Raw genomic sequence first — 25,875 nt, 5'->3', positions numbered from 1 at the left:
CTCTACTTGCAGATGAAAAGATTATATACATAGAAGCCTCAATAGTATCCATAAAAAAATTTGTGGAAGTAATACATGAATAAAATAAAATTGTAGGACACACAATCAGCATACCAAAATCTGCATCATTTCTATATAAAAATAGCAGGCAGAATGAGATAGAATTGGAGAAAGTAATTTCATTTACTAAGCCACAAAAAGTATAAGATAACTAAGAATAAATCTAGCCAAAAAAGTTAAAGATCTCCACAAGGAAAAATTCAAGCTAAAAAAAGAAATGAAAAATTTCACAAAAAAAGTGTAAGGACATTTCATATTCCTGAATTAGAAGAATTAATATAATCAAAATGGTAGTTCTACCCAAATTAATCTATATATTTATTGTGATCCCAATCAAAGCGCCAGAGACATTCTTCACAGATCTAGAAAAGAGAATCATAGAATTTGTCTGGAATCATAAAAGACCTCATATTGCTAAAACAATACTGCACAATAAGAGAGTAGGTGGCATTTCACTCTATAACTCGAAAATATACTACAAAACTGTGATAATAAAAACAGCATGGTATTGGCAAAAAAACAGACAGGTGGACCAATAGAACAGAATAGAGACCCCAGAAATAAACTCCTGAACATACAGCCAACTGATTTTTTTGTTTTTTGAGAGAGAGATTTTTGCTATAGGGTGCGTGCGCTCACCCAAAAAACTGAGAGAGTCAGAGAGACAAAAAGCGAGTAATCACCTCCCACAACCCCTTCTCCTCCATTCTCCTCTCGGGATCTTGGGTACACATGCACATGTGCCTGGCGTGAGTTTAAGCCACTCCATCCAGGCCTCAAACCATGGTCGACTAGCCATTATGCTAACTCCTGGTCCCCAGCCAACTGATTTTGGACAAAAGGTACCAGTAAATCCCGGGAAAAGGAAAACCTCTTTAGCAAATGGTGCTGGAAAATCTGGATATCCACCTGCAGAAAGAAGAATCTAAACCCGGGCGTGGGCAAAGCCGCAATCCCTTCTCCTCCATTCTCCTCTCGAGATCTTGGGCACGCACGCACACTCACCCGGCGTGAGTTGTAAGCCACCGGGCCCGGGACGCGAACCACAGTCGACTACGTGGGAATCCAGCGACATAGCCATTACGCTAACTGCTGGTTCCCGACAAAAACTTCTTAAATAAGACTCCCAAAGCACAGTCAATAATTCCAAAAATAGACAAGTGGGACTATATCAGATTAAGAAATTTCTGCACAGCAAAAGATACAGTAATTAGTGTCAATTGACAGTCCTCAGAATGTGAAAATATTTTTGTAGACTATGCATCAGATAAGGGACTGATAGCCAGAATACAGAGGGAACTCAAGCAGTTGTTCCAAAAAAAAAGATGATCAGCCCTATTAAAAGATGGGAGAATGAGTTGGAAAAACACTCTCTAAGGAAGACTTACAAATAGCTAAAAGGTATATGAAAAATGCTCAACATCCCTTATTGTAGGGTAGATGCAAATCAAGACCACAGTGAGATACCACTTAACCCCAATCAGAATGACTAAGATTCAAAAAAAAAAAAAAAAAAGAGAAGAAAGAAAGAAAATCAATTAAGTGCTGGTGGGAGTGTGGTGAAAGGGGAACTCAACTCTCCTACACTGCTGGTGGGAATATAAATTGGTCCAGCCACTGTGGAGAACAATATGCAGATTCCTTAAAGATCTACAAATAGAACTACCATATGATCTAGCAATCCCACTTCTTGGTATCTACCCAAAGGACAGAAGAATCCTTAGTTGGAAAAGTGCTTGCACATCCATGTTTATTTTGGCATTATTCATGATTGCTAAGACATGTAACCAACCCAAATGCTCAGGCACAGATGAATGGTTTGAAAAAGTGGCACTGCTGAGTGAAGCAAGCAAGCCTGTGAAGGAGAGCCATTGTATGTCTCCACTTAATACATACTGAGTATATCCACACTCTATAGCCAAAACTGAATGACTAGAGGATATAGAAACATAATAAATGGTTATAAATTCCAGATACAGTGTGGGAAGAGGGTGTGTGAAGGATTAGAGTCTGAGGAAGGACATTAAGGAGAAACGTAGAAAGGCAAGGCATTTATGGGACAAATAGATTATTATCTGTCGAAGATAATTTGTATAGTACTCTCAACTGGACTGATGAGAAATGTATACATGTTGGAATATTCACTTTGCAAGCTAATAACATGTGCTTAGCTGTATAAAAGAAAATGAAATATAAAGGAAAAAATTTTAAAAATTAGTAAGGCAATCATGGATACCAGAGACAGTGTGGGAAGAGGGTGAGACATAGCAGAGGGTGAGAAATAGGGAATCAAGGATAGCAAAAATAACAAAATATATAGGAAACAAATGGAAAATTATTTGTTGATGATAACACGTATGTTGATGTGCTTGATTGAGCCAATTTACAGTGTATTCTGGATGAGAAATCTCATTTTGTTTGTTGTAATGATGCATAGTGAATGAATGTAAATTAATTAATTAATTAATTAAAAACTTTTTAAATTAGTAAGGATATAAAAGACTTGAAAATATATATATAAGAAACAAAAAATGGAAAATTATTTGTTTGTTCATGATAATGACCTTGTTTGAGCCAATATATAGTGTATCGAAAATTTCATTTTGTATACTGTAATTATGTACAGTGAATTGATATAAATAAATAAATTTTAAATAAAAAATTTAGAATGTGGTTTATAATCTTATATTTGCTTTTTATGACTTTCAGAAAGCTTATGAATGAAATATCAATAAAGTATCATACTGAGTCTTGTTTTTTTGCACATTTAAAATGATTTAAAATTTTCAAGACAATAAATTATCATATTTCCAGTAAATGCCAATAAGAAATCATAATGTGTCACTCCTTATACATAAAGTCCTCACCTTGAAAACCTTGGAAATATGAGAATACCTTAGTTAAGCTAAAAATTTAAAAAAGAAATCCTTGGACAGACCCCATGACATACTTACTGTTTATGGGAGCCAGATCCCTTATAACTGATAATGGTTCAAATCTCAGCCCCTGCTACTCGAAAAACACACCAGATGTGTGTTTGTATATGTCCCAAATCCTGACAGGATGGCAAAATGGAAAAGGGATTGTGGTATGACCCTGCCCCATTAGGTGTGTTTTTTTCTTCTCTATTTCTGCCTGTTTCTCTTGCGAACTCATGAACTCTCTGGAAATATTTTTTAAGTCCAATTTGTAAATCAGTACCTTTGAAAAACAAAATTAAAAGCTTCATTTTTATTGTACTGAATTAATGAAGGTTAGGGATTTTTTTTTAGTTGATAGTCTTACCTTGAAGGCGAAGTGTTCATGATTTTGTTTTTATAGTGTAATATCAAAAATATTGAAGAATCTCTTTGATTTTGGTCTTATTTTGTTGTTTTGTAAATGATGATATGAGTGTTTTTTAGTTGACTTTTATGCCTTCACAATAAATTAGAAAAATGTTCTTTGATGAATACAATTCATGCTCAGTTTCAAAGCTGGGCATTTACCTAACAATTATAGCACCCAAACATACAGTATCCTCATTTGACAAATTTAGGCCTATTCAAAACATTACTATATACTCTGGCAATATGTATGAAAATGTGGTCAATTATCCTCAGTTCCTATATACAACACCTAATGTGAAAAAGTCTAACTTCTTACCAGTATGCATAAAATAACTAGATGGAATATGCTATTGAGGGAAATGTCACTGATTCCCAGATGCAAGCAAGTAGTTAATGTATCAAACTGGGAAGATAAAGCATGCATTATCCATGTATAAGAAAATAATGTCAGACTCCTGTGATTAATCTGATTTAAGCCATGATTATAAGCAATTTATTGATCTTTATATGAGATGATCCAATTTATTATACTATGTTCAATAATTAATTACTTTGGGAACCAGCAGTTAGCGTAATGGCTATGTCGCTGGACTCCCACATAGTCGACCGCGGTTCGTGTCCTGGACCCGGTGGCTTAAAACTCACGCCGGGCGCGTGTGCGTGCGTGCCCAAGATCCGGAGAGGAGAATGGAGGAGAAGGGATTGCGGCGTGACCATCCCCCCGGGGGGTGATTTCTCGCTTTCTGTCTCTATGTCTCTCTCTGTCTGTCTGGCGAGCGCATGCGCCCTACAGTGAAAATCTCTCCAAAAAGAAAAAATAATAATTAATTACTTTTATTACCCATACCAAATAATCCAGAATAACTGATTAAGTGTTCTACATATATGTAAAATTAAATGCATGCTAATGTAAAATTGTTCAGAAATCAAATATTCCATCTTTTTCATTTTATTTATTTTATTTTTTTATATTATACTTAATCACTTATATCTTTGCAGTGTATAAAACTTTTTTCCAGCACAATTACCATGCATATAGGTCAAGACAAAGACATTACTATCCACATCATCATCAAATAGCTTTCAATTTCTTTCAGATTATTATTATTTCTTCTCATTATTATTTTTTTAAATATTCATTAACTATATATTATTTGACTTGTAAGGAGAATTTACCCAACATGAAATACTTTTCAGACTAGTCCAGTTGAGAGTGCTATACATGTTATCATCAACAGGTAATAAACAATTTCTGTGTCCAACAAATGTCATGCTTCTCTATTTATTCTCATGGATCCTTCACTATACTCTTCCCTACCCCACCCATTCAGCAGTGCCTTCAGCATTCATAACTATTTTCACTACTTTTATGGCATCCAATATTTCAATCTCTACCATAGAGTGTGGAGAGTCAGTGTATATTAAGTGGAGACATACAATATCTTTCTTTCATAGCCTGGCTTGCTTCACTCAGCAGTAAAATTACTATATTCGACCACTTTCTATCAAATGCTAGGGGCTTTTTTTTATGGCTGAATAGTACTCTATAAAGTACATGTGCCACACTTTTTTACCACTCATCAGTTTGTGGACATTTGGTTTGGTTCCATGTCTTAGCAATTGTGAATAAGACTGCAATAGATATTGATGTACAAACACTTTTCCGACTGAGCATTCTCCTGTCCAATGGGTAGATAACCAGAAGTGGGGTTGCTGGATCAAATGGTAATTCTATTTGTAGATCTTTGAGGAGCCTGTATATTGTTTTCCACAGTGTCTGGGCCAATTTACATTTCCACCAATAGTGTAGGAGAGTTCTTCCCCTTTCACCACAACCCCAGCAACACTTACTACTTTTTGTATTTATAATATTTGCCATTCTGACAGGGGTTAGATGGTATCTCATTGTGGTTTTAATCTGTATCTCCCTTATGATGAGAGATGTTGAGAATTTCCTCATATGCTTTTTGGCTGTTCCTATGTCTTCCTTAGAGAGATTTTTGTTCAGCTCATTTCTCCATCTTTTTTTTTCTTTTTTTGGAGAGGTTTTTGCTATAGGGCGCGTGTGCTCGACAGACAGAGAGGGACAGAGAGACAGAAAGTGAGAAATCACCCCCCAGAAGGGATGGCCACACCGCAATCCCTTCTCCTCCATTCTCCTCTTGGGATCTTGGGCATGCACACACACGCGCCCAGCGTGAGTTTAAGCCACCAGGTCCAGGACGCAAACCGCGGTCGACTATGTGGGAGTCCAGCGACATAGCCATTACACTAACTGCTGGTCCCTCATTTCTCCATCTTTTAATTCGGTTAATCATTATTTTTGGGTAAACCGCTTGAGTTCCCTGTATATTCTGGTTATTAGTCCCTTACCTGTGGCATATTTTACAAAAAAATTCTCCCATTCTGAGTTGTTAATCCCCACTAATTATTGTGTCCTTTGCTGTGCAGAAATTTCTTAATCTGATATAGTCCCACTTGTCTATTTTTGGGATTATTCTCCATGTTTTGAAAGTCTTATTTAAGAAGTCTTTGCCTACCCCAATGTCTCCCAGAGTTTCCCCAGTGTTTTCCATCAGTAGTTTCTCTGTATTAAGTGATATGATCATATGGTTTTTATCTTTCTTTCTATTAATATGGTGTTATTTGTGGTCTTGCATATGTGGAACCACCCTTGCATCCCTGAAATAAAACCTGTCTGATTGTGATGAATAATCCTTTTTATATGTTTTTGAATACCATCTTTGCATCTATGTTCATCAGATATATTAATCTGTAGTTTTCCTTTCTTATCATGTCTTTATCTGTTTGGGGATTGAGGATGATAGAGACTTCGTAAAATTAATTTGGGGAATTTTCTTCCTTTTGGATCTTTAGAAATTATTTGAGTAGAATGGTGATTATCTCTTCTGTAAAAGTTGTGTAGAATACAGAAGTGAAGCCATCAGGACCTGGACTTTCATTTGTTAGGAGGTTATTTATTACTGACTCAATCTCATGGCTTGTTATGGGCCTATTCAGGCTTTCTATGTCCTCCTGATTCAATCTTCGTAGATTATATGCATCCAGGAATTTGTCCATCTCCTCCATGTTCTCTTCTTCGTTGGCGTATAGTCGCTCATAGTATCCTGTAATGATGTTTTACATTTCTATTGTGTCTGTTGTAATATTGCCTATTTCTTTATGTATTTGATTTATCTGGTTTCTTTCTCTCTTCATCAGTCTAGCTAATGGTGCATTGATCTTGTTAATCTTTTCAAAGAACTAGCTTTTCTTTCATTTATTTTCTGTGTAGTTCATTTATTTTATATTTAATTTATTTCTGCTCAAAACTTTATTATTTATTTTCACCTGGCATTTTTTAAAAATTTTTTTGGTTGTTTTTCCAATTCTTTAACCCATGGTGTTAGGTTGTCTATTTGCCACCTTTTTATTTTTTTCTTATTCCCCCTAATTGTTATTAATTTCCCTCTTATGTCTGCTTTTGTCATGTTCCATAGATTATAGAAAAACAATGTACTCATTGTCATGTTTCCATAATTGTTTTGATTTCAAACTTAATTTCTTCTGTAGTTAAGAAGTCATTCAGAAGTAGGCTGTCTAGTTTTCATGTGTTTGTGTATTTTTGAGGGTGTTTCTTGAAATTAATATCAAGTTTACATCCATCATTGTCAGAGAAGATACTGAATATAGTTTCTATGCCTTTGAATCTCTAAAGGCTTGATTTGTATCCTAGCATATGATCAATCTTTTAAAACGTCCCATGCCAGGATGAGAAAAATGTATATTTTGTGGTCAGGGTTTAAAGGTCTATAGATTTGATTTATAGTATCATTTAGGTCCTCTCCCTGCTTATTTTTTTGTCTAGAAAATCTGTCTAAAGGAGATAATGGGGTGTTAAGTTACCGAGCAATTAATAGTGTTGCACCCTATCTCTCCTTTTAGCTCCAGCAGTCTTTCCCTCATGTATTTAGGTGCTCCTGAGTTGGGTGCATAGATATTTATAAGCATTATGCCTTCTTTATTAATTAGCACATTTACTACTATATAATGCCCCTCTTTGTCTCTTATTAGTCTTTGTCTTGAAGCCTATTTTGTCTAAAATCAGTACCACAACTCCAGCCCTTTTTTGACTTCCATTTGCATAGAATATCTTTTTACATACTCTTATAGTCTATGTGTGTCTTTATCCATAAGGTGTGTTTCTTGTAGCAACAAGTAGGCAGTTTCTGTTTTTTAATCCATTCAGGCAGTCCATGTCTCTTGATTGGAGAATTTAATCTATTAATGTTAAATATTATTACCAATATTCCCAGACATGTTCCTATCATTAAGTGAGTCTTTTTGTTGTTGTTGTTCTCTTGTAACTGTCCACCTGACTTCTTAGTTTTCCTTGTATAGCTCTCCCTTCTGAACTTATGAACTCCTTTTTTTTATCCATAAGGTGTGTTTCTTATAGGCAACAGATAGAGGGTCTCTCTCTCTCTTTTATTTTTTTTATCCATTCAGCCAGTCTGTGTCTCGTAGTTGGAGAATTTAATCCATTAGCATTCAATGTTATTATTGATATTTCTGGACCTGTTCCTACCATTAAGTGAGCCATTTTCTTGGTTGTTTTTTCTTCTCTAATAACCGTCTGTCTAACTTTTTAGTTTTCCTGGTATAGCACTCTCTTCAGAACTTCTTGAAGAGCTGATCTGGAGTTGGTAAATTCTTTCAGGTTTTATTTATCTGAGAATGTCTTTATCTTTTTTCCCATATGAAGGATGATCTTGCTGGGTATAGTATTCTTGGTTGAAATTGTTTTTCATTTGACTATATTAACACTTTGACTATATTTCCCCATTCTTTCCTTGCCTGTATTGTTTCTGATGAGAGGTCCAATGCTAGCCTGATGGGATTACCATTGTAAGTAACTTGATGTTTCCCTCTTGCCAATTTTAATATCTTGTCTCTGTCTGTGGTTTTGGCCAATCTGGCTATGATGTGCCTTGGAGAGGATCTTCTTGAGTTGATTCTATTTGGGGTCCTATGTATTTATTGGATCCAGATATTTGAATGCCTCTCTAGGTTTGGAAAATTTTCTTTCAGGATTTATTGGAATAAATCATCAATGCCCTTATTATTTTCTTCCTCTTCTAGGATACAAATTATCCAGATGTTGGGGTGCTTGATGGTATCTAGTATTTCTTGTATATTATCCTCATTTTCCTTGGTTGTTTTCTCAGTCTTTTTGATACTTTTTCTTGAGGTCAGAGGTTTTGTCTTCTACATTCAAGATTTGACCTTCTGTGACACCTAATCTACTTTTGAGGGAGGTTTTAATTTCCTGTGTCATATTCTTCACCTTTAGCAATTCCATTTGATTCTTTTTTATGGTATCTATTTCTTCTTTCAAATCGTGAAAGGACTTCCTCATCTCCTGGAGCTCATTGTCTATTTCTCCTGAATCTCATTTAGTTCGGTCACTAGAGATATTCTGAATTGTTTATCAGACATTAACATGACTTCCATTGTGTTGTCTGTGGCTGATACAGAATTGATATTTTCCCTTGGCGGAGAGATATTTTGTTGGTTGCTCTATTTCTTGTGCATCTGTGATTGTTCTTAGACATCTGGTGATCTATACATTCCTTCCTAAATTATTCTAGGTATCTCCGAGCATTCAAAGGTGTGCAGAAGTAGGAAATTGGCAATCTCTTCTGCTCTGCCTTCCTGTTGTTCAGCAGCACCCTGCAATGTTGTCACTGGTCCTGGGTGACCCAAAGTCCTCTGTGTTTCTAAAGAACAGATGTGCCTGGGAACCAGCAGTTAGCATAATGACTATGTCGCTGGACTCCCAGGTAGTCGGCTGTGGTTCACATCCCAGACCCGGTGGCTTAAAACTCACGCCGGGCGCATGTGCATGCATGCCCAAGATCCCGAGAGGAGAATGGAGGAGAAGGGATTGTGGCGTGACCATCCCCCCTGGGGGGTGATTTCTCGCTTTCTGTCTCTATGTCTCTCTCTGTCTGTCTGGCGAGTGCACACGCCCTACAGTGAAAATCTCTCCAAAAAATAAAAACAAACAGATGCGCCTGAAACTGAGCTGCTGAGCTTGTACTCAGTAATAAAGAAGAGATGCCTGCCACGTGCTATGGAAAACACTGAAATCCTGAGAGTTCAAGGCGAGTGGGAGGGAATGAGCCATGGTCCCGGCCATTAAGCCCTGTAGCCACGGGCAGCCTGACCTCTGGCAAGGTTAACCTTTGGTTGAACTGATGTCCACATGGGGCAGGGAGGGGTGCAAGTTAGTCTCAGAGTTCCAAGAAACAAACCTGAGGGTCCAAAGGTGAGTGGGGGAGAGGATGAGCCATGGGTCCTGGATGTTAATCCCTGTAGCTGCAGGCAGGCTGATGTCTGGCAAGGCTCTTTGCTTGAACAGGTGTCCAGATGGGACTTCAAATATTACATTTTGCATCTTCATCTACAATGTGGCTCATGTGTTCACACTTGCCATTGTTGTTATCTATTCAACTACTTTCAAACTTAACACTCTTTGTATTGTCTGTTGTTCTTTTTCGATGTGCTCAGTAACTACTATCTTCATGATTTCCATCCTGCTACTTGAGTTCATTCTATTGTTAATAGAAAACCTTCCTTAGTCAGTCCTCATCTTATTCATTTTTAAGGTATGTGATTAGGATGAATACATTTTAACATTCTTTTAGAAATATCCAGTTGCACGATCCCAAATATCAATCAGATACTCTACCAAATTTTTCACTTCTTCATTTAAATATTTTAACATCTCTTAGATACAACTCAGTATTACCCATATATGTTTTCCTCATGTATTCTCTTTGACCATATCTATAGTCACATTTTCTAAAAGTTCTTACAAAAATATCTTATTACTTTAAAGGTTTTTGTCATATGTTGTGTCTTCTTGCTGGAGAGATAAAGAGACAGTGAGAGGAAAAGTGAGAAATCACTTTCTGGGGTGGGAGGGATGGACATGCTGCAACCCCTTCTCCTCTATTCTCCTCCTTGGGTTTTGGGCACTCATGCTCATGTGCCTGGCATGATTTTCAGGCCACTAGGCCTGGGACTTGAACCATGGTTGTCCATGTGGGAATCCAGTGCCTTAACCAATGTGTCACATGCTGGCTCTAAAATGCTTAATTTTGAAATTTTTTGCCATAGGGCATGTATGCTCACTAGCAAAAGAGAGAGAGAAAGAGAATCTGCCATGCTCCCATGGGGAATAGTCACACTACAACCCCTTCTCCTCCATTTCTCCACCCTTTTGGGATGTTGTTCATGCACAAACATGCACCTGATGTGTTTCTCAAGCTGCCCGGTCTGGGACTCAAACTGCATGATCAACCAGCTTCCTTAACCACCACACACAGACTAGCCAAAAAAAAAAAGTGCTTACTTTTTTATCAGATAAAATCCACTCATATACTTTTTCTTCTTAACCATTTAAAAATTTATTTTAATTCAACCCATTAAATAATGATTGCTTAATTTTTATGAGCTTTCAGTTCTTCAGTAATTAAATATTTAAATGTCTTCTATATGTCAGTCACCATGCATGATGCCTTTACTTATATTCTTTTTTTTTCTTTGAGAGCTTTTTCACTATAGAGCATGTGCGTTTGCGAGAAAGACACAGAGAGACAGAGATAGAAAGCGAAAATCACCCCCCAGGGAGGATGGCCATGCTGCAATCCCTTCTCCTTCATTCTCCTCTCGGGATCTTGGGCATGCATGCACATGCGCCTGGCGTTGAGTTTAAGCCACTGGGTCTAGGACTCGAACTGTGGTCAACTACGTGAGAGTCCAGTGACATAGCCATTATGCTAACTGCTGTTCCCTATATTCTTCATCTATATCAATGTCACTCACATACATATGCATGTGCACACACATACACACACACATACTAGAGTAAGAACCGGATATTATAGTCACCAATAAGGTTACAGAAGTCATTGTATTTAGAAGCTAAGGGTTAAGAGTTGCCCAGTGGTCTAGTGGGAGTCAAATTCCACATGGCCGGCTATGTGGTTTGAATCCTAGCCCCCAAGTCTTGGGCTTGAAAAATGTGCCAGGTGCAGATGCATGCATGCTCCAAATTTGGATAGAATGGACAAATGAAGGAGAAGGAATTGAGGGACAATCACACCCTCTTGGGGGATGCTCTCTCTCTCTCTCTCTCTCTGTGTGTGTCTTTCTGGCAAGCACATGCACCCTCTGGCCAGAAAAGAATTGATCGAATTAATTAATTTAATTAAAAGAAAAAAAGAAGCTAAGAGTTTAGGACTGTGTTTAGCTTAGCTGCAGAAGAATTAGGCTGTAAACAGGAATGCTTCCTAATGGCGAACAGGATTAAGATCAGCTTTAGAAACAGGGAGTAGTATGACAACGGGAAACTTCTTCTACAAAACCTTTGATTTCTTTCTTCATAATTTCTCTCTTCATTTGAAATAGTTTACCTATGATAACCCCAATGCCAGCTCTCTTCTTTGTAATGCTCTTTCTTCATTTTGCTCTCTTTTCTGGTTCCTCAGATGAGCTTATTCAGCATGATTTAGCACAGAGGAAGGCTCATTAGCCTTGTATATAAAAGTAATGTTGCTTTACTGCCTTTTCATTTTAAAACAATTTGAAGGCCTTGCTGTAAACCTCATTTTTGCATCATGTTGTTGCTTTTGCTTTATCCATATTGCTCCTCTTTGTGAGCAACAGCTGTGGCTATTCATAAGGTTTTCTTGGCTGTCTACATAAGGCTGAAGTGTATTTTTTAAGCTGTGGCATCTGCGTCATTGCTGGCTCACTAGCTGGCATCCTTGAACTCCTGGGACATCTGACATGGTAAGTTTGAGAGCTGTCTTCCTGCTCTGGCCAGTCACCATAAGCTCTTTACCTTTAGTCCATCTTAAAGTGGCATGACTTAAACCAGAAACAACATTTTCCAACGAATGATGTGCTTTTAGAATGCTATGTAAAACGTATTATCCAGATGTGTTGGGTGTTAGCACATATCAAAGACGTCTATGTTCTTTGTCATAACTTGAGTGGCATATACAAATATAGAAATAGTCTTACAGGGAGAAATCTTTCTAGCATTGAACTGTAATATTGGGATATAGGTAGAACACAGAAGATCTGGAATATGTAAGTTTAGGCATGGTTGGAGGGTGAATAGCCATCATCAGGACAAACAATGGGACAGGAGTTGAGAGGGTCTGGTCAGATGGCTGAAGGGGTCAGTTAGCCATTAAAAATGACTAGTGCACATTAGATACTCCACAAATCACTGTTGAGTGAATTAATTGGTAGAATTTAGGGAGGTTTGTGAGATGGGAAAGTTATCAAAGTCAGAGCAAACAAGGACATTATGGAGTTTGAGGAAGCAACGCTATCTACCAAGAACAATGAAATATATTCTGCTCATAGGAATGGAGCTGTTTGTCCTTTGGCCTATTTTATTCTTCCAGCTGTGTATCATCGGCAGCTCTGAGTCCCAGGTGAGTAATTATAGCTGGAGAAAGTCAAGGGCTTACAGGTGCATCCTGCTCTTGATTGGAACAGGCAGATACTAGGATTACCAGGAGGTTCTTATATTAGCATTGCTTATGAACATTCTCACTTCCAAGTGGAGTTTTATGCATAACAGTGGAATGTGCCCAATTTGTAAGCCAAATGATCTCCTCAACTATCCAGGGCAGTCCTTCATGTGCATCTGCTTCTAGGCAATCATGTAACCCAAAAAAGGTTTATAGAAGCCTTTTGCAGCCAGAGGACAAGCTAAAGAGTGTTAACCCTTTCTCCTGGCCTCAGGAACCATCTCAGCATAAGTAACCAGAGTGGGTTTTTTTTCCTTGTTGTTGAGGTAGTGAAAACTAGGAATCTTTTTTTTTTTTTTTTTTTTTGAGAGGGAGAGATTTTTGCTATAGGGTGTATGGGTGTATGTACTTGCCAGAGACAGAAAGTGATAAATCACGCGTCCCTCCGGGAAGATAGCCAAACCACAATCTTTTCTCCTCCATTCTCTTCTCAGGATTTTGGAATACATGAAACATGTGCCTGGCGTGAGTCTCAAGCCTCTGGGTTTGGGACTCGAACCGTGTTCAACCGTGTGGGAGGCCAGTGATGTAACCATCTGCTGGTTCTAAGAGCTAGAATATTAATAGAATTAGAACAAAATAATCCAACCTTAGACATCTCTAGATGGTCAGAGGGTCCTCACTACTTCAAGAATATGGTATCTATATCTCATTGTATGTCTGTAGTTTATTCCTCCTTTAGCAGGTGGAACAAAATCATTCATGCTTAAGTAAGGGAATTGCTGCTTTATTCCACAAATTACCTTTTGGTCAGGTTTTAGCTATGTTCTTTTTTAGAATTATTTGTTTAATTTTATTTATCACATTGTTATTATTATTTAATTTGATAAGACACTAACCCGAGAGAGAGAGAGAATGAGAAAGCAAGCCACCAGTGGTCCAGGACTTGAATTGTGGTCGGCCATGTAGGAGTCCATCATCCCAACTGCCGTGCCACCAGCTGGTCCTGGTTTCAGCAATGTTCTAATCAGATTTGTTTTAACAGAAAATATTTATGTGTTTTAGAAACATATCCTGAAATATTTAACAGTCTTACAAAATTATTTGTGAGCAACTGAGTTTAATAAGTACTACTAGTTCCACGAAAGTCTATGCTCATTACCTTAACTTTTAAAAATAATGTTTCTATAAATAAGGGACTTTTGAAAATACCACAGTAATTTTTCCAATATGGCCCTTATAACACCCACAGGGGCTAATACCTTGAGTCGTTGTGTTCATTAACATTTTGCAGGAGAAAAAAAAATGCATGCACACATACACATTTCCTCTTAGAAGAGACTGGCTCTGAGCCAATACAGCAAAGGAGGGGAAAAAAACACACCCTCAAAGTACAGTTAACTCCCTGACTAAATGTGTGAAGGGAAAACCTAATTTGGCAATACTGGAATGATGTATATTTCGAAACAAAGGCTTCTTTGGAAGCTTGTGTCAAATTAGTTGGCCATGGACTGAACAAGAATAACAGGCAATGCAATTGTACAAAACCCAGCTGCTGTCTCTAATATTTGGTAATGAACTGCTTTTTGTATATGAAGATGACAACACTAACCAACTGGAAGTATGGCATGTGCTATGAGTAGTGTCTCCAGGAGTGAGACTGGATTATTTCAATCTTCCATACTCTAAGGCCCAGTCCCTGTTGGATCTCTTGCACATATTTGTGCAAACAAGGTATAGTCTGTGACCAAGTAACAGAGCCAAACCAACTGGCATATAAAGGGTTCAAATCCATGACTTTGGTCTTTTTAGTCCTGCATTCAAACACACTGAGCTAATCTTTCACACATCATTGAACATCACAAATGTGTATAGTCACTGAAAGTAACAAATAATAATTCTTTTATTCTGTCCTGAATATAGGTGGCCCATTGCATAAGAGTTTCAGTTCATATCATATGACTGAAAGAGGTTATGTTAAAATGGAATGAATTTTTGATAAGATGGCATGTGACTTTTTTTTCCTGTTATTTAAGACAGCCACTAATTATTGCAGCCTGTTAGTGGTTACAAACTTTCAGTACTTCAGAGAGGACTTTCTAATACTTGCAACCTTTTGTCATTTATTTTATTTAAGATAACAAGGAATATGATGCCTATCTTTCTTACACGAAAGTGGATCAAGATGCTTTAGACTGTGACAATCCAGAAGAAGAGCAGTTTGCTCTTGAAATACTGCCAGATGTCCTGGAAAAACACTATGGATATAAACTCTTCATCCCAGAAAGGGACCTGATTCCAAGTGGAAGTAAGTACTTTAAAGTTTTGTATTTAGAATGTTCCATTTCTTACAGGAAGTTATATGGAGGCTCAAAACAGTAGTGCCAAGTATTTTATTAAATTCAAAATTTTTCCCCAATGCCTCTGTTTTGACTTTCTAGAATCTGAATTTTTAAAAAAGGCATTCTTACTTATATTTTAGGTGTAGTTTTAGAATTGTGCCCTAATGGTATTATAATTATATTGCTTTAGTGTTCTGAGAAAAATATGATCCTTAAAAAATCTGTAAAAGTCAGTTAAAGCCTTTTTAATGTGTTTCAATTCTATAGCTAGTCACTGTACTTCTACTTAGACCTACAGACATCACTAATAACTCTGAATCTATGCCTTTCAACCTTGTTACTCATTATGCCTTGTTACTCATTATGTCTTGTTACTCATTCCCAGATTTATGGGGGAAAAATACACTTAAAAAGGTATATGAGGCCATTAGGAACAACATTCTCACTGCATATGTAAGTTATTTTCAAGAAGTACTAGCCACCATAAGCTCAAATACTACTTTTAAGTTATGCTACATATTGAAAGCTATATTTGAGCATTCAGAATAAATCCAGGTTCAAGTCAAAACATGTACCTTTCCTGTTAATATTTAGAATGTATACATGGTAAGGTGTAAGGAGAATACATAGAAACCGAAGATGATTTCTCCCCTCAAAGAGCTTAAAATTTAATTGAGTGAAAATAGTAGTGCTAGAACTCATTTGCATATATGCATATATGTTTATGTCAGTATCCTTGAGAGGAGAGGATTGAACTGGTTATAACAAATCAGAACATGTTAAACACATTTAAACACATATGATAGTAATAAGATAAGCTTATATTTTCAGTACTTGACAGTATATAAAATCTTTTGACATGTATTATTTCATTTCAACTTTATAATAGCCCTGTGTTGAAAAAGAACATGTACTTATATCCTTATCTTACAGATAAAGATCAGACAGCTGGCAAACAGCAGAGCTGGGAGAAGAACCTAAATCTGTTTGATTTTATTCTCACTCTGTTAGATCATGCTATTTCTCAATAACAATTTATTCAGATTATCAGTAGTTTAGCAAGGTCACTAAGCTGACAGGAGACAAATGGAAATAACTGAGTTTTGGTTGTTCATCTCTTTTCTTTCTTTTTTTTAAGAGAGATTTTTGCTATAGGGTACATGTGCTCACTGGGGACACAGAGACAGAGAGAGAGAAAGCAAGAAATCATCCCCCAGAGGGTTGGCTAAGCCACAATCCCGTCTCCATTCTCCCCTCTTGAGGTTTTGGGCATGCATGCACACCCACCTGGCCAGAGATTCAAGTCACTGAGTCCAGGACTCAAACCACCTAAAACTATGTGGGAGTCCAGCTAGCACTTTAACCACTACACCACCTGCTGATCCCCTTCCTCTCTTTTCTTCAGGCCCATGTTTGTCTATGTATGTTTCCATATACATGTTAGTATGCACATTTGCATGTGCATGGAAAGGAACAAAGATGACAATATTTACTTGTCCATTATTTTCCTGCCTCCCAACCTTCCCCAATATTTTTCCCATGGTCCTATAGTCTTTTTTTTGTAATTTCCCCCATATGTATGCTTGAAATACTAATCTATATTGATTGATTCCCAAGGTACATACTGATATCTGAGAATCATTTTTAAATTTTCTGTATCTTTCTCCTAATCCCAGTGTTTCTAGCATCTTTTCAGGTATCACTTAGTATATCTGGTATACCATCTTAGTATAGACCTTAATTACCTCTCTCTGGCAATGTTGAAAAGCTCTGCCTTTCTTATCACCCTTCCCATGTATCTAGCCCCACAAATATCATGCATACCTCCTTGAACATGCCACTCCCCTGTTTAATGAACATTACTTGTTCACTGTTTTCCATAGGCTAGAGTCCATAACCCTTAGGTAAACATTTCTATAATCTACTTCCAAGCCAGATATAACTCCCAAACTTGCCTCCTACCATTTCCACTATTCATTCGACCCAGTTTATCCAAACTGTGTCTTGGATATACATTGTGAGCTCTTGCAATGCTTTTGTTCGTGTTGGTCTTCTATGTCTTTGAAAACCTCACATCTTTCTTCATATCATTGCATCTATGAAAAGTTTATAATAATCTCTCCAGTTTCAGAGTTGATGGTGTACAATCATTTTATTAAATTTTATACTTCTATAATATTTTTATATTATATTATTTTCATTTTATGTAGCTTTCCATCTATGTATGCCTTGTCTTGTCATGAAGATTATAAACTACATGAGGATAATGACTGTAACTCATTTACCTTCATACTACTTTTGTCATCTAGAAGAAGACTTGAGCTCATTAGGTGCTTCTTAGATGGTTGGTTGTTTTTGTTTAAACATTGGATTAAGTATAAGAGGAAATAATAAGAATGAATTGAGTAAGGGTTTAAGTTTTTGCATGACAGTATCTTAAAGGCATTTTCTATTAGCGAAGTTAATGTGAAAACTAAAAAGGAGTTTTCCACTAAATAAAAAAAAAATTGTAGCTAACTCATAAGAATAACCTTGGTCCTTAGAACAGGTTAATAAGTATATATTGCTTTTATTTATTTTTAGAGATTTTATTTTTTAGATATTTCAAAGAATATAAGAGACAGATCCATCATTTGTGAAAAATTAAAAATGCCTCTGTACTGGGGCCAGCCAGTGGCATGGTGGTTAAGGTGCTGGAATCCACACGGCTGAATGCACACTTTAGGTCTTGGATCTGATGGGTGTATGTGAGTGCATGCCAGAAATTGTGAAAAGAGAGAATCATGAGAGAGAAGGGAGTGCAGTGTGACCATGCCCCATGGAAGGTGTTTTCTCACTTCCTTCTTCTCTTTCTGTCTCTCTCTGGCAAAAATATTTTTAAATGTTCCTCTAGTATTTTTTCCTTAATTAATTACATTGTTATGTATTTTTTTATGTTTTCATCAAGAACAACTTGTTAAATGTAAAAATTCTGAAAATTTAATTTTTAGAATGGTAATATTCTGGATTGTACTAAGGTAATGTCATTACTAAAGTGGATTTTTAAAATCCTTACCAGAAGGTACATGCACTTGCCAAAGAGAGACAGAAAGAGAGGAAGAAGTAAGTACCCTTCAATGGGGCATTGGTCGCATGGCAATCTCTGCTTCTTTATTTCTCCATTCAGTTGGAACTTTGGGCATGCACACACACACACGCACACCTTGTGTGGTTTTTAAGCCACCAGCGTTAGGATTTGAACTTCGATCAGCCATGTGGGATCCTCTCTCTTAACCACTAGACCACCTTGCCAGATCCTAAAGTGGTTTTTAGTTATATGGTAAGTCATCTTCAGTAGGACTCAATGTGATGCTCACCTTTCTATCTTCTTGCATTCCATAATGATTAGCACCATACCAGGCAGTTTTTATCAACTCCAGCAAGTGACTGAAAAACTCCAATCTTCATGAGTGAAAATGTTAACATTTGTTATATTTCTTCTGCACTAGAAAATGATGTTCCACCACTACACACAATGTGGAACACAGGTGATCCACTTTACCTGAGACTCAGTACATGGGACTTGCTTATTATATAATGAAGTAGACACTGTGCATGGGTGAGAGTGAAACCCAGAGAACATGAAAATGAGAAAGATGCATACATAGCAAAGTTGTGTCCTCTTAGAGTTCCACCTATTTTTATTTTTATTTATTTTGTTATTTTTTATAATTAATCCCTGTACCTCTCCACAGCATCGAAATTAATCTTCCCAGAATGAATACACTGCATATCAGTCCAAAGACATTACCATAAACATTATCATCAACAGATAATCTTCCATTTTTGAGTCTGTTAAATGTTTTGCTTTTTTTCCCCATTGATTTGCTCCCTCTTGCTCCTCATTGCCCACTCTCTTCCCACACTGTCTCTACTATCCATAGTTGCTCTCCATGTTTTTATATCTTACAATCTGCCAGTTTTTGCCATAGAATGCAGACATTCATTATGTATTAAGTGAAGACATACATTGTTCTCTTTCATTATCTAGCTTGCCTCACTTAGCATTAAATCTTGCATATTCATCCACTTTCTGTCAAATTCCAGAGTCTCATTGTTTTCTATGACTAAGTAGTATGCCATAGTATACATGTGCCACACTTTTTCAATCTATTAAGCTGTTCTTGGATATTTGGTTGCTTCCATGTCTTAGGAATTGTGAATAATGCTGCAATAAATGGTTGTGTAAGTGTTTTTCCAACTGAGTGTATCCCCATTCTTTGTATAGATACTCAGGAATGGAATTGGTGGATAGTATGGTAGTTCTGTTTGTGGGTTTTAAGGAACCTCCATATTATTCTCCATAATGGTTGTACTAAGTGAAAATCCCACAAATAGTGTAGGAGAGTTCCCTTTTCACTGCAGTCTCACCAGCACTTATAATTTTTCATTTTTTTGATCTTAGCTATTCTGACTCGTGTTAGGTGGAGTATCATTGCGGTTTTAATTTGCATTTCACTTATGACAAGGGATGTTTGTCGGCGTCCGCCCCCAGGCTTAGCGCTATTATGGAAGAAGCAGAAAAGATGAGACAAAAAGATAGAGTGAAAACGGACACAGGCAGCCTGAGCCTAGGTAGCCCAAGCAAGTTGTGCCGCCCAGATGAACTGGACGTCTTTATTTATAGTACAAGGAGACATTACACATGTATGTTTCATGACACTTCATGGATTAGTTGCCAGGTTACAGACAATGAGAAGCAGTTAACAAATCTATAAGGGATTAGTCATACCCTGGGCAAGGTGTATCCCTTGGTGGTAATCCCATCTAGAGTAAATCTCATCTTCCTTTCTAATTCAGAGAACTAGCTGTTAGGTTGTGGGGAAGGAGCTAAAGAACTTCTCCATAAGGAGTGCACCACCACACCCAGAGTAGGCTAAAGAACCTTTCAGATGCAGAGCAGGGATTGGACTTTACTAATTGGGGTCAAGATGAGTTTAATAAGTACTACTAGTTCCACGAAAGTCTATGCTCATTACCTTAACTTTTAAAAATAATGTTTCTATAAATAAGGGACTTTTGAAAATACCACTGTAATTTTTCCAATATGGCCCTTATAACACCCACAGGGGCTAATACCTTGAGTCGTTGTGTTCATTAACATTTTGCAGGAGAAAAAAAAATGCATGCACACATACACATTTCCTCTTTGAAGAGACTGGCTCTGAGCCAATACAGCAAAGGAGGGGAAAAAAACACACCCTCAAAGTACAGTTAACTCCCTGACTAAATGTGTGAAGGGAAAACCTAATTTGGCAATACTGGAATGATGTATATTTCGAAACAAAGGCTTCTTTGGAAGCTTGTGTCAAATTAGTTGGCCATGGACTGAACAAGAATAACAGGCAATGCAATTGTACAAAACCCAGCTGCTGTCTCTAATATTTGGTAATGAACTGCTTTTTGTATATGAAGATGACAACACTAACCAACTGGAAGTATGGCATGTGCTATGAGTAGTGTCTCCAGGAGTGAGACTGGATTATTTCAATCTTCCATACTCTAAGGCCCAGTCCCTGTTGGATCTCTTGCACATATTTGTGCAAACAAGGTATAGTCTGTGACCAAGTAACAGAGCCAAACCAACTGGCATATAAAGGGTTCAAATCCATGACTTTGGTCTTTTTAGTCCTGCATTCAAACACACTGAGCTAATCTTTCACACATCATTGAACATCACAAATGTGTATAGTCACTGAAAGTAACAAATAATAATTCTTTTATTCTGTCCTGAATATAGGTGGCCCATTGCATAAGAGTTTCAGTTCATATCATATGACTGAAAGAGGTTATGTTAAAATGGAATGAATTTTTGATAAGATGGCATGTGACTTTTTTTTCCAGTTATTTAAGACAGCCACTAATTATTGCAGCCTGTTAGTGGTTACAAACTTTCAGTACTTCAGAGAGGACTTTCTAATACTTGCAACCTTTTGTCATTTATTTTATTTAAGATAACAAGGAATATGATGCCTATCTTTCTTACACGAAAGTGGATCAAGATGCTTTAGACTGTGACAATCCAGAAGAAGAGCAGTTTGCTCTTGAAATACTGCCAGATGTCCTGGAAAAACACTATGGATATAAACTCTTCATCCCAGAAAGGGACCTGATTCCAAGTGGAAGTAAGTACTTTAAAGTTTTGTATTTAGAATGTTCCATTTCTTACAGGAAGTTATATGGAGGCTCAAAACAGTAGTGCCAAGTATTTTATTAAATTCAAAATTTTTCCCCAATGCCTCTGTTTTGACTTTCTAGAATCTGAATTTTTAAAAAAGGCATTCTTACTTATATTTTAGGTGTAGTTTTAGAATTGTGCCCTAATGGTATTATAATTATATTGCTTTAGTGTTCTGAGAAAAATATGATCCTTAAAAAATCTGTAAAAGTCAGTTAAAGCCTTTTTAATGTGTTTCAATTCTATAGCTAGTCACTGTACTTCTACTTAGACCTACAGACATCACTAATAACTCTGAATCTATGCCTTTCAACCTTGTTACTCATTATGCCTTGTTACTCATTATGTCTTGTTACTCATTCCCAGATTTATGGGGGAAAAATACACTTAAAAAGGTATATGAGGCCATTAGGAACAACATTCTCACTGCATATGTAAGTTATTTTCAAGAAGTACTAGCCACCATAAGCTCAAATACTACTTTTAAGTTATGCTACATATTGAAAGCTATATTTGAGCATTCAGAATAAATCCAGGTTCAAGTCAAAACATGTACCTTTCCTGTTAATATTTAGAATGTATACATGGTAAGGTGTAAGGAGAATACATAGAAACCGAAGATGATTTCTCCCCTCAAAGAGCTTAAAATTTAATTGAGTGAAAATAGTAGTGCTAGAACTCATTTGCATATATGCATATATGTTTATGTCAGTATCCTTGAGAGGAGAGGATTGAACTGGTTATAACAAATCAGAACATGTTAAACACATTTAAACACATATGATAGTAATAAGATAAGCTTATATTTTCAGTACTTGACAGTATATAAAATCTTTTGACATGTATTATTTCATTTCAACTTTATAATAGCCCTGTGTTGAAAAAGAACATGTACTTATATCCTTATCTTACAGATAAAGATCAGACAGCTGGCAAACAGCAGAGCTGGGAGAAGAACCTAAATCTGTTTGATTTTATTCTCACTCTGTTAGATCATGCTATTTCTCAATAACAATTTATTCAGATTATCAGTAGTTTAGCAAGGTCACTAAGCTGACAGGAGACAAATGGAAATAACTGAGTTTTGGTTGTTCATCTCTTTTCTTTCTTTTTTTTAAGAGAGATTTTTGCTATAGGGTACATGTGCTCACTGGGGACACAGAGACAGAGAGAGAGAAAGCAAGAAATCATCCCCCAGAGGGTTGGCTAAGCCACAATCCCGTCTCCATTCTCCCCTCTTGAGGTTTTGGGCATGCATGCACACCCACCTGGCCAGAGATTCAAGTCACTGAGTCCAGGACTCAAACCACCTAAAACTATGTGGGAGTCCAGCTAGCACTTTAACCACTACACCACCTGCTGATCCCCTTCCTCTCTTTTCTTCAGGCCCATGTTTGTCTATGTATGTTTCCATATACATGTTAGTATGCACATTTGCATGTGCATGGAAAGGAACAAAGATGACAATATTTACTTGTCCATTATTTTCCTGCCTCCCAACCTTCCCCAATATTTTTCCCATGGTCCTATAGTCTTTTTTTTGTAATTTCCCCCATATGTATGCTTGAAATACTAATCTATATTGATTGATTCCCAAGGTACATACTGATATCTGAGAATCATTTTTAAATTTTCTGTATCTTTCTCCTAATACCAGTGTTTCTAGCATCTTTTCAGGTATCACTTAGTATATCTGGTATACCATCTTAGTATAGACCTTAATTACCTCTCTCTGGCAATGTTGAAAAGCTCTGCCTTTCTTATCACCCTTCCCATGTATCTAGCCCCACAAATATCATGCATACCTCCTTGAACATGCCACTCCCCTGTTTAATGAACATTACTTGTTCACTGTTTTCCATAGGCTAGAGTCCATAACCCTTAGGTAAACATTTCTATAATCTACTTCCAAGCCAGATATAACTCCCAAACTTGCCTCCTACCATTTCCACTATTCATTCGACCCAGTTTATCCAAACTGTGTCTTGGATATACATTGTGAGCTCTTGCAATGCTTTTGTTCGTGTTGGTCTTCTATGTCTTTGAAAACCTCACATCTTTCTTCATATCATTGCATCTATGAAAAGTTTATAATAATCTCTCCAGTTTCAGAGTTGATGGTGTACAATCATTTGATTAAATTTTATACTTCTATAATATTTTTATATTATATTATTTTCATTTTATGTAGCTTTCCATCTATGTATGCCTTGTCTTGTCATGAAGATTATAAACTACATGAGGATAATGACTGTAACTCATTTACCTTCATACTACTTTTGTCATCTAGAAGAAGACTTGAGCTCATTAGGTGCTTCTTAGATGGTTGGTTGTTTTTGTTTAAACATTGGATTAAGTATAAGAGGAAATAATAAGAATGAATTGAGTAAGGGTTTAAGTTTTTGCATGACAGTATCTTAAAGGCATTTTCTATTAGCGAAGTTAATGTGAAAACTAAAAAGGAGTTTTCCACTAAATAAAAAAAAAATTGTAGCTAACTCATAAGAATAACCTTGGTCCTTAGAACAGGTTAATAAGTATATATTGCTTTTATTTATTTTTAGAGATTTTATTTTTTAGATATTTCAAAGAATATAAGAGACAGATCCATCATTTGTGAAAAATTAAAAATGCCTCTGTACTGGGGCCAGCCAGTGGCATGGTGGTTAAGGTGCTGGAATCCACACGGCTGAATGCACACTTTAGGTCTTGGATCTGATGGGTGTATGTGAGTGCATGCCAGAAATTGTGAAAAGAGAGAATCATGAGAGAGAAGGGAGTGCAGTGTGACCATGCCCCATGGAAGGTGTTTTCTCACTTCCTTCTTCTCTTTCTGTCTCTCTCTGGCAAAAATATTTTTAAATGTTCCTCTAGTATTTTTTCCTTAATTAATTACATTGTTATGTATTTTTTTATGTTTTCATCAAGAACAACTTGTTAAATGTAAAAATTCTGAAAATTTAATTTTTAGAATGGTAATATTCTGGATTGTACTAAGGTAATGTCATTACTAAAGTGGATTTTTAAAATCCTTACCAGAAGGTACATGCACTTGCCAAAGAGAGACAGAAAGAGAGGAAGAAGTAAGTACCCTTCAATGGGGCATTGGTCGCATGGCAATCTCTGCTTCTTTATTTCTCCATTCAGTTGGAACTTTGGGCATGCACACACACACACGCACACCTTGTGTGGTTTTTAAGCCACCAGCGTTAGGATTTGAACTTCGATCAGCCATGTGGGATCCTCTCTCTTAACCACTAGACCACCTTGCCAGATCCTAAAGTGGTTTTTAGTTATATGGTAAGTCATCTTCAGTAGGACTCAATGTGATGCTCACCTTTCTATCTTCTTGCATTCCATAATGATTAGCACCATACCAGGCAGTTTTTATCAACTCCAGCAAGTGACTGAAAAACTCCAATCTTCATGAGTGAAAATGTTAACATTTGTTATATTTCTTCTGCACTAGAAAATGATGTTCCACCACTACACACAATGTGGAACACAGGTGATCCACTTTACCTGAGACTCAGTACATGGGACTTGCTTATTATATAATGAAGTAGACACTGTGCATGGGTGAGAGTGAAACCCAGAGAACATGAAAATGAGAAAGATGCATACATAGCAAAGTTGTGTCCTCTTAGAGTTCCACCTATTTTTATTTTTATTTATTTTGTTATTTTTTATAATTAATCCCTGTACATCTCCACAGCATCGAAATTAATCTTCCCAGAATGAATACACTGCATATCAGTCCAAAGACATTACCATAAACATTATCATCAACAGATAATCTTCCATTTTTGAGTCTGTTAAATGTTTTGCTTTTTTTCCCCATTGATTTGCTCCCTCTTGCTCCTCATTGCCCACTCTCTTCCCACACTGTCTCTACTATCCATAGTTGCTCTCCATGTTTTTATATCTTACAATCTGCCAGTTTTTGCCATAGAATGCAGACATTCATTATGTATTAAGTGAAGACATACATTGTTCTCTTTCATTATCTAGCTTGCCTCACTTAGCATTAAATCTTGCATATTCATCCACTTTCTTTCATTATCTAGCTTGCCTCACTTAGCATTAAATCTTGCATATTCATCCACTTTCTGTCAAATTCCAGAGTCTCATTGTTTTCTATGACTAAGTAGTATGCCATAGTATACATGTGCCACACTTTTTCAATCTATTAAGCTGTTCTTGGATATTTGGTTGCTTCCATGTCTTAGGAATTGTGAATAATGCTGCAATAAATGGTTGTGTAAGTGTTTTTCCAACTGAGTGTATCCCCATTCTTTGTATAGATACTCAGGAATGGAATTGGTGGATAGTATGGTAGTTCTGTTTGTGGGTTTTAAGGAACCTCCATA

The 25,875-nt window shown here is 36.7% G+C and overlaps 1 protein-coding gene across 1 annotated transcript in view; it reads left to right on the top strand.

Moving 5' to 3' along the window:
• The window catches only part of IL1RAPL2 (interleukin 1 receptor accessory protein like 2), a 192,374-nt gene that overhangs the window by 152,274 nt on the left and 14,225 nt on the right, over positions 1–25,875 (top strand). The window contains exon 5 of the mRNA XM_006171950.1: positions 15,084–15,254. Coding sequence (XP_006172012.1) covers positions 15,084–15,254 — 171 coding nt within the window. The remainder of the gene's footprint in view (positions 1–15,083; positions 15,255–25,875) is intronic.

This window comes from Tupaia chinensis, unplaced genomic scaffold (assembly GCF_000334495.1).
Source record: "Tupaia chinensis unplaced genomic scaffold, TupChi_1.0 Scaffold150128_1, whole genome shotgun sequence".
NCBI classification, from domain to species: Eukaryota; Metazoa; Chordata; class Mammalia; order Scandentia; family Tupaiidae; genus Tupaia; species Tupaia belangeri.
Note: the sequence above shows the minus strand (reverse complement) of the source record. Positions and strands in the feature narration are given on the sequence as shown.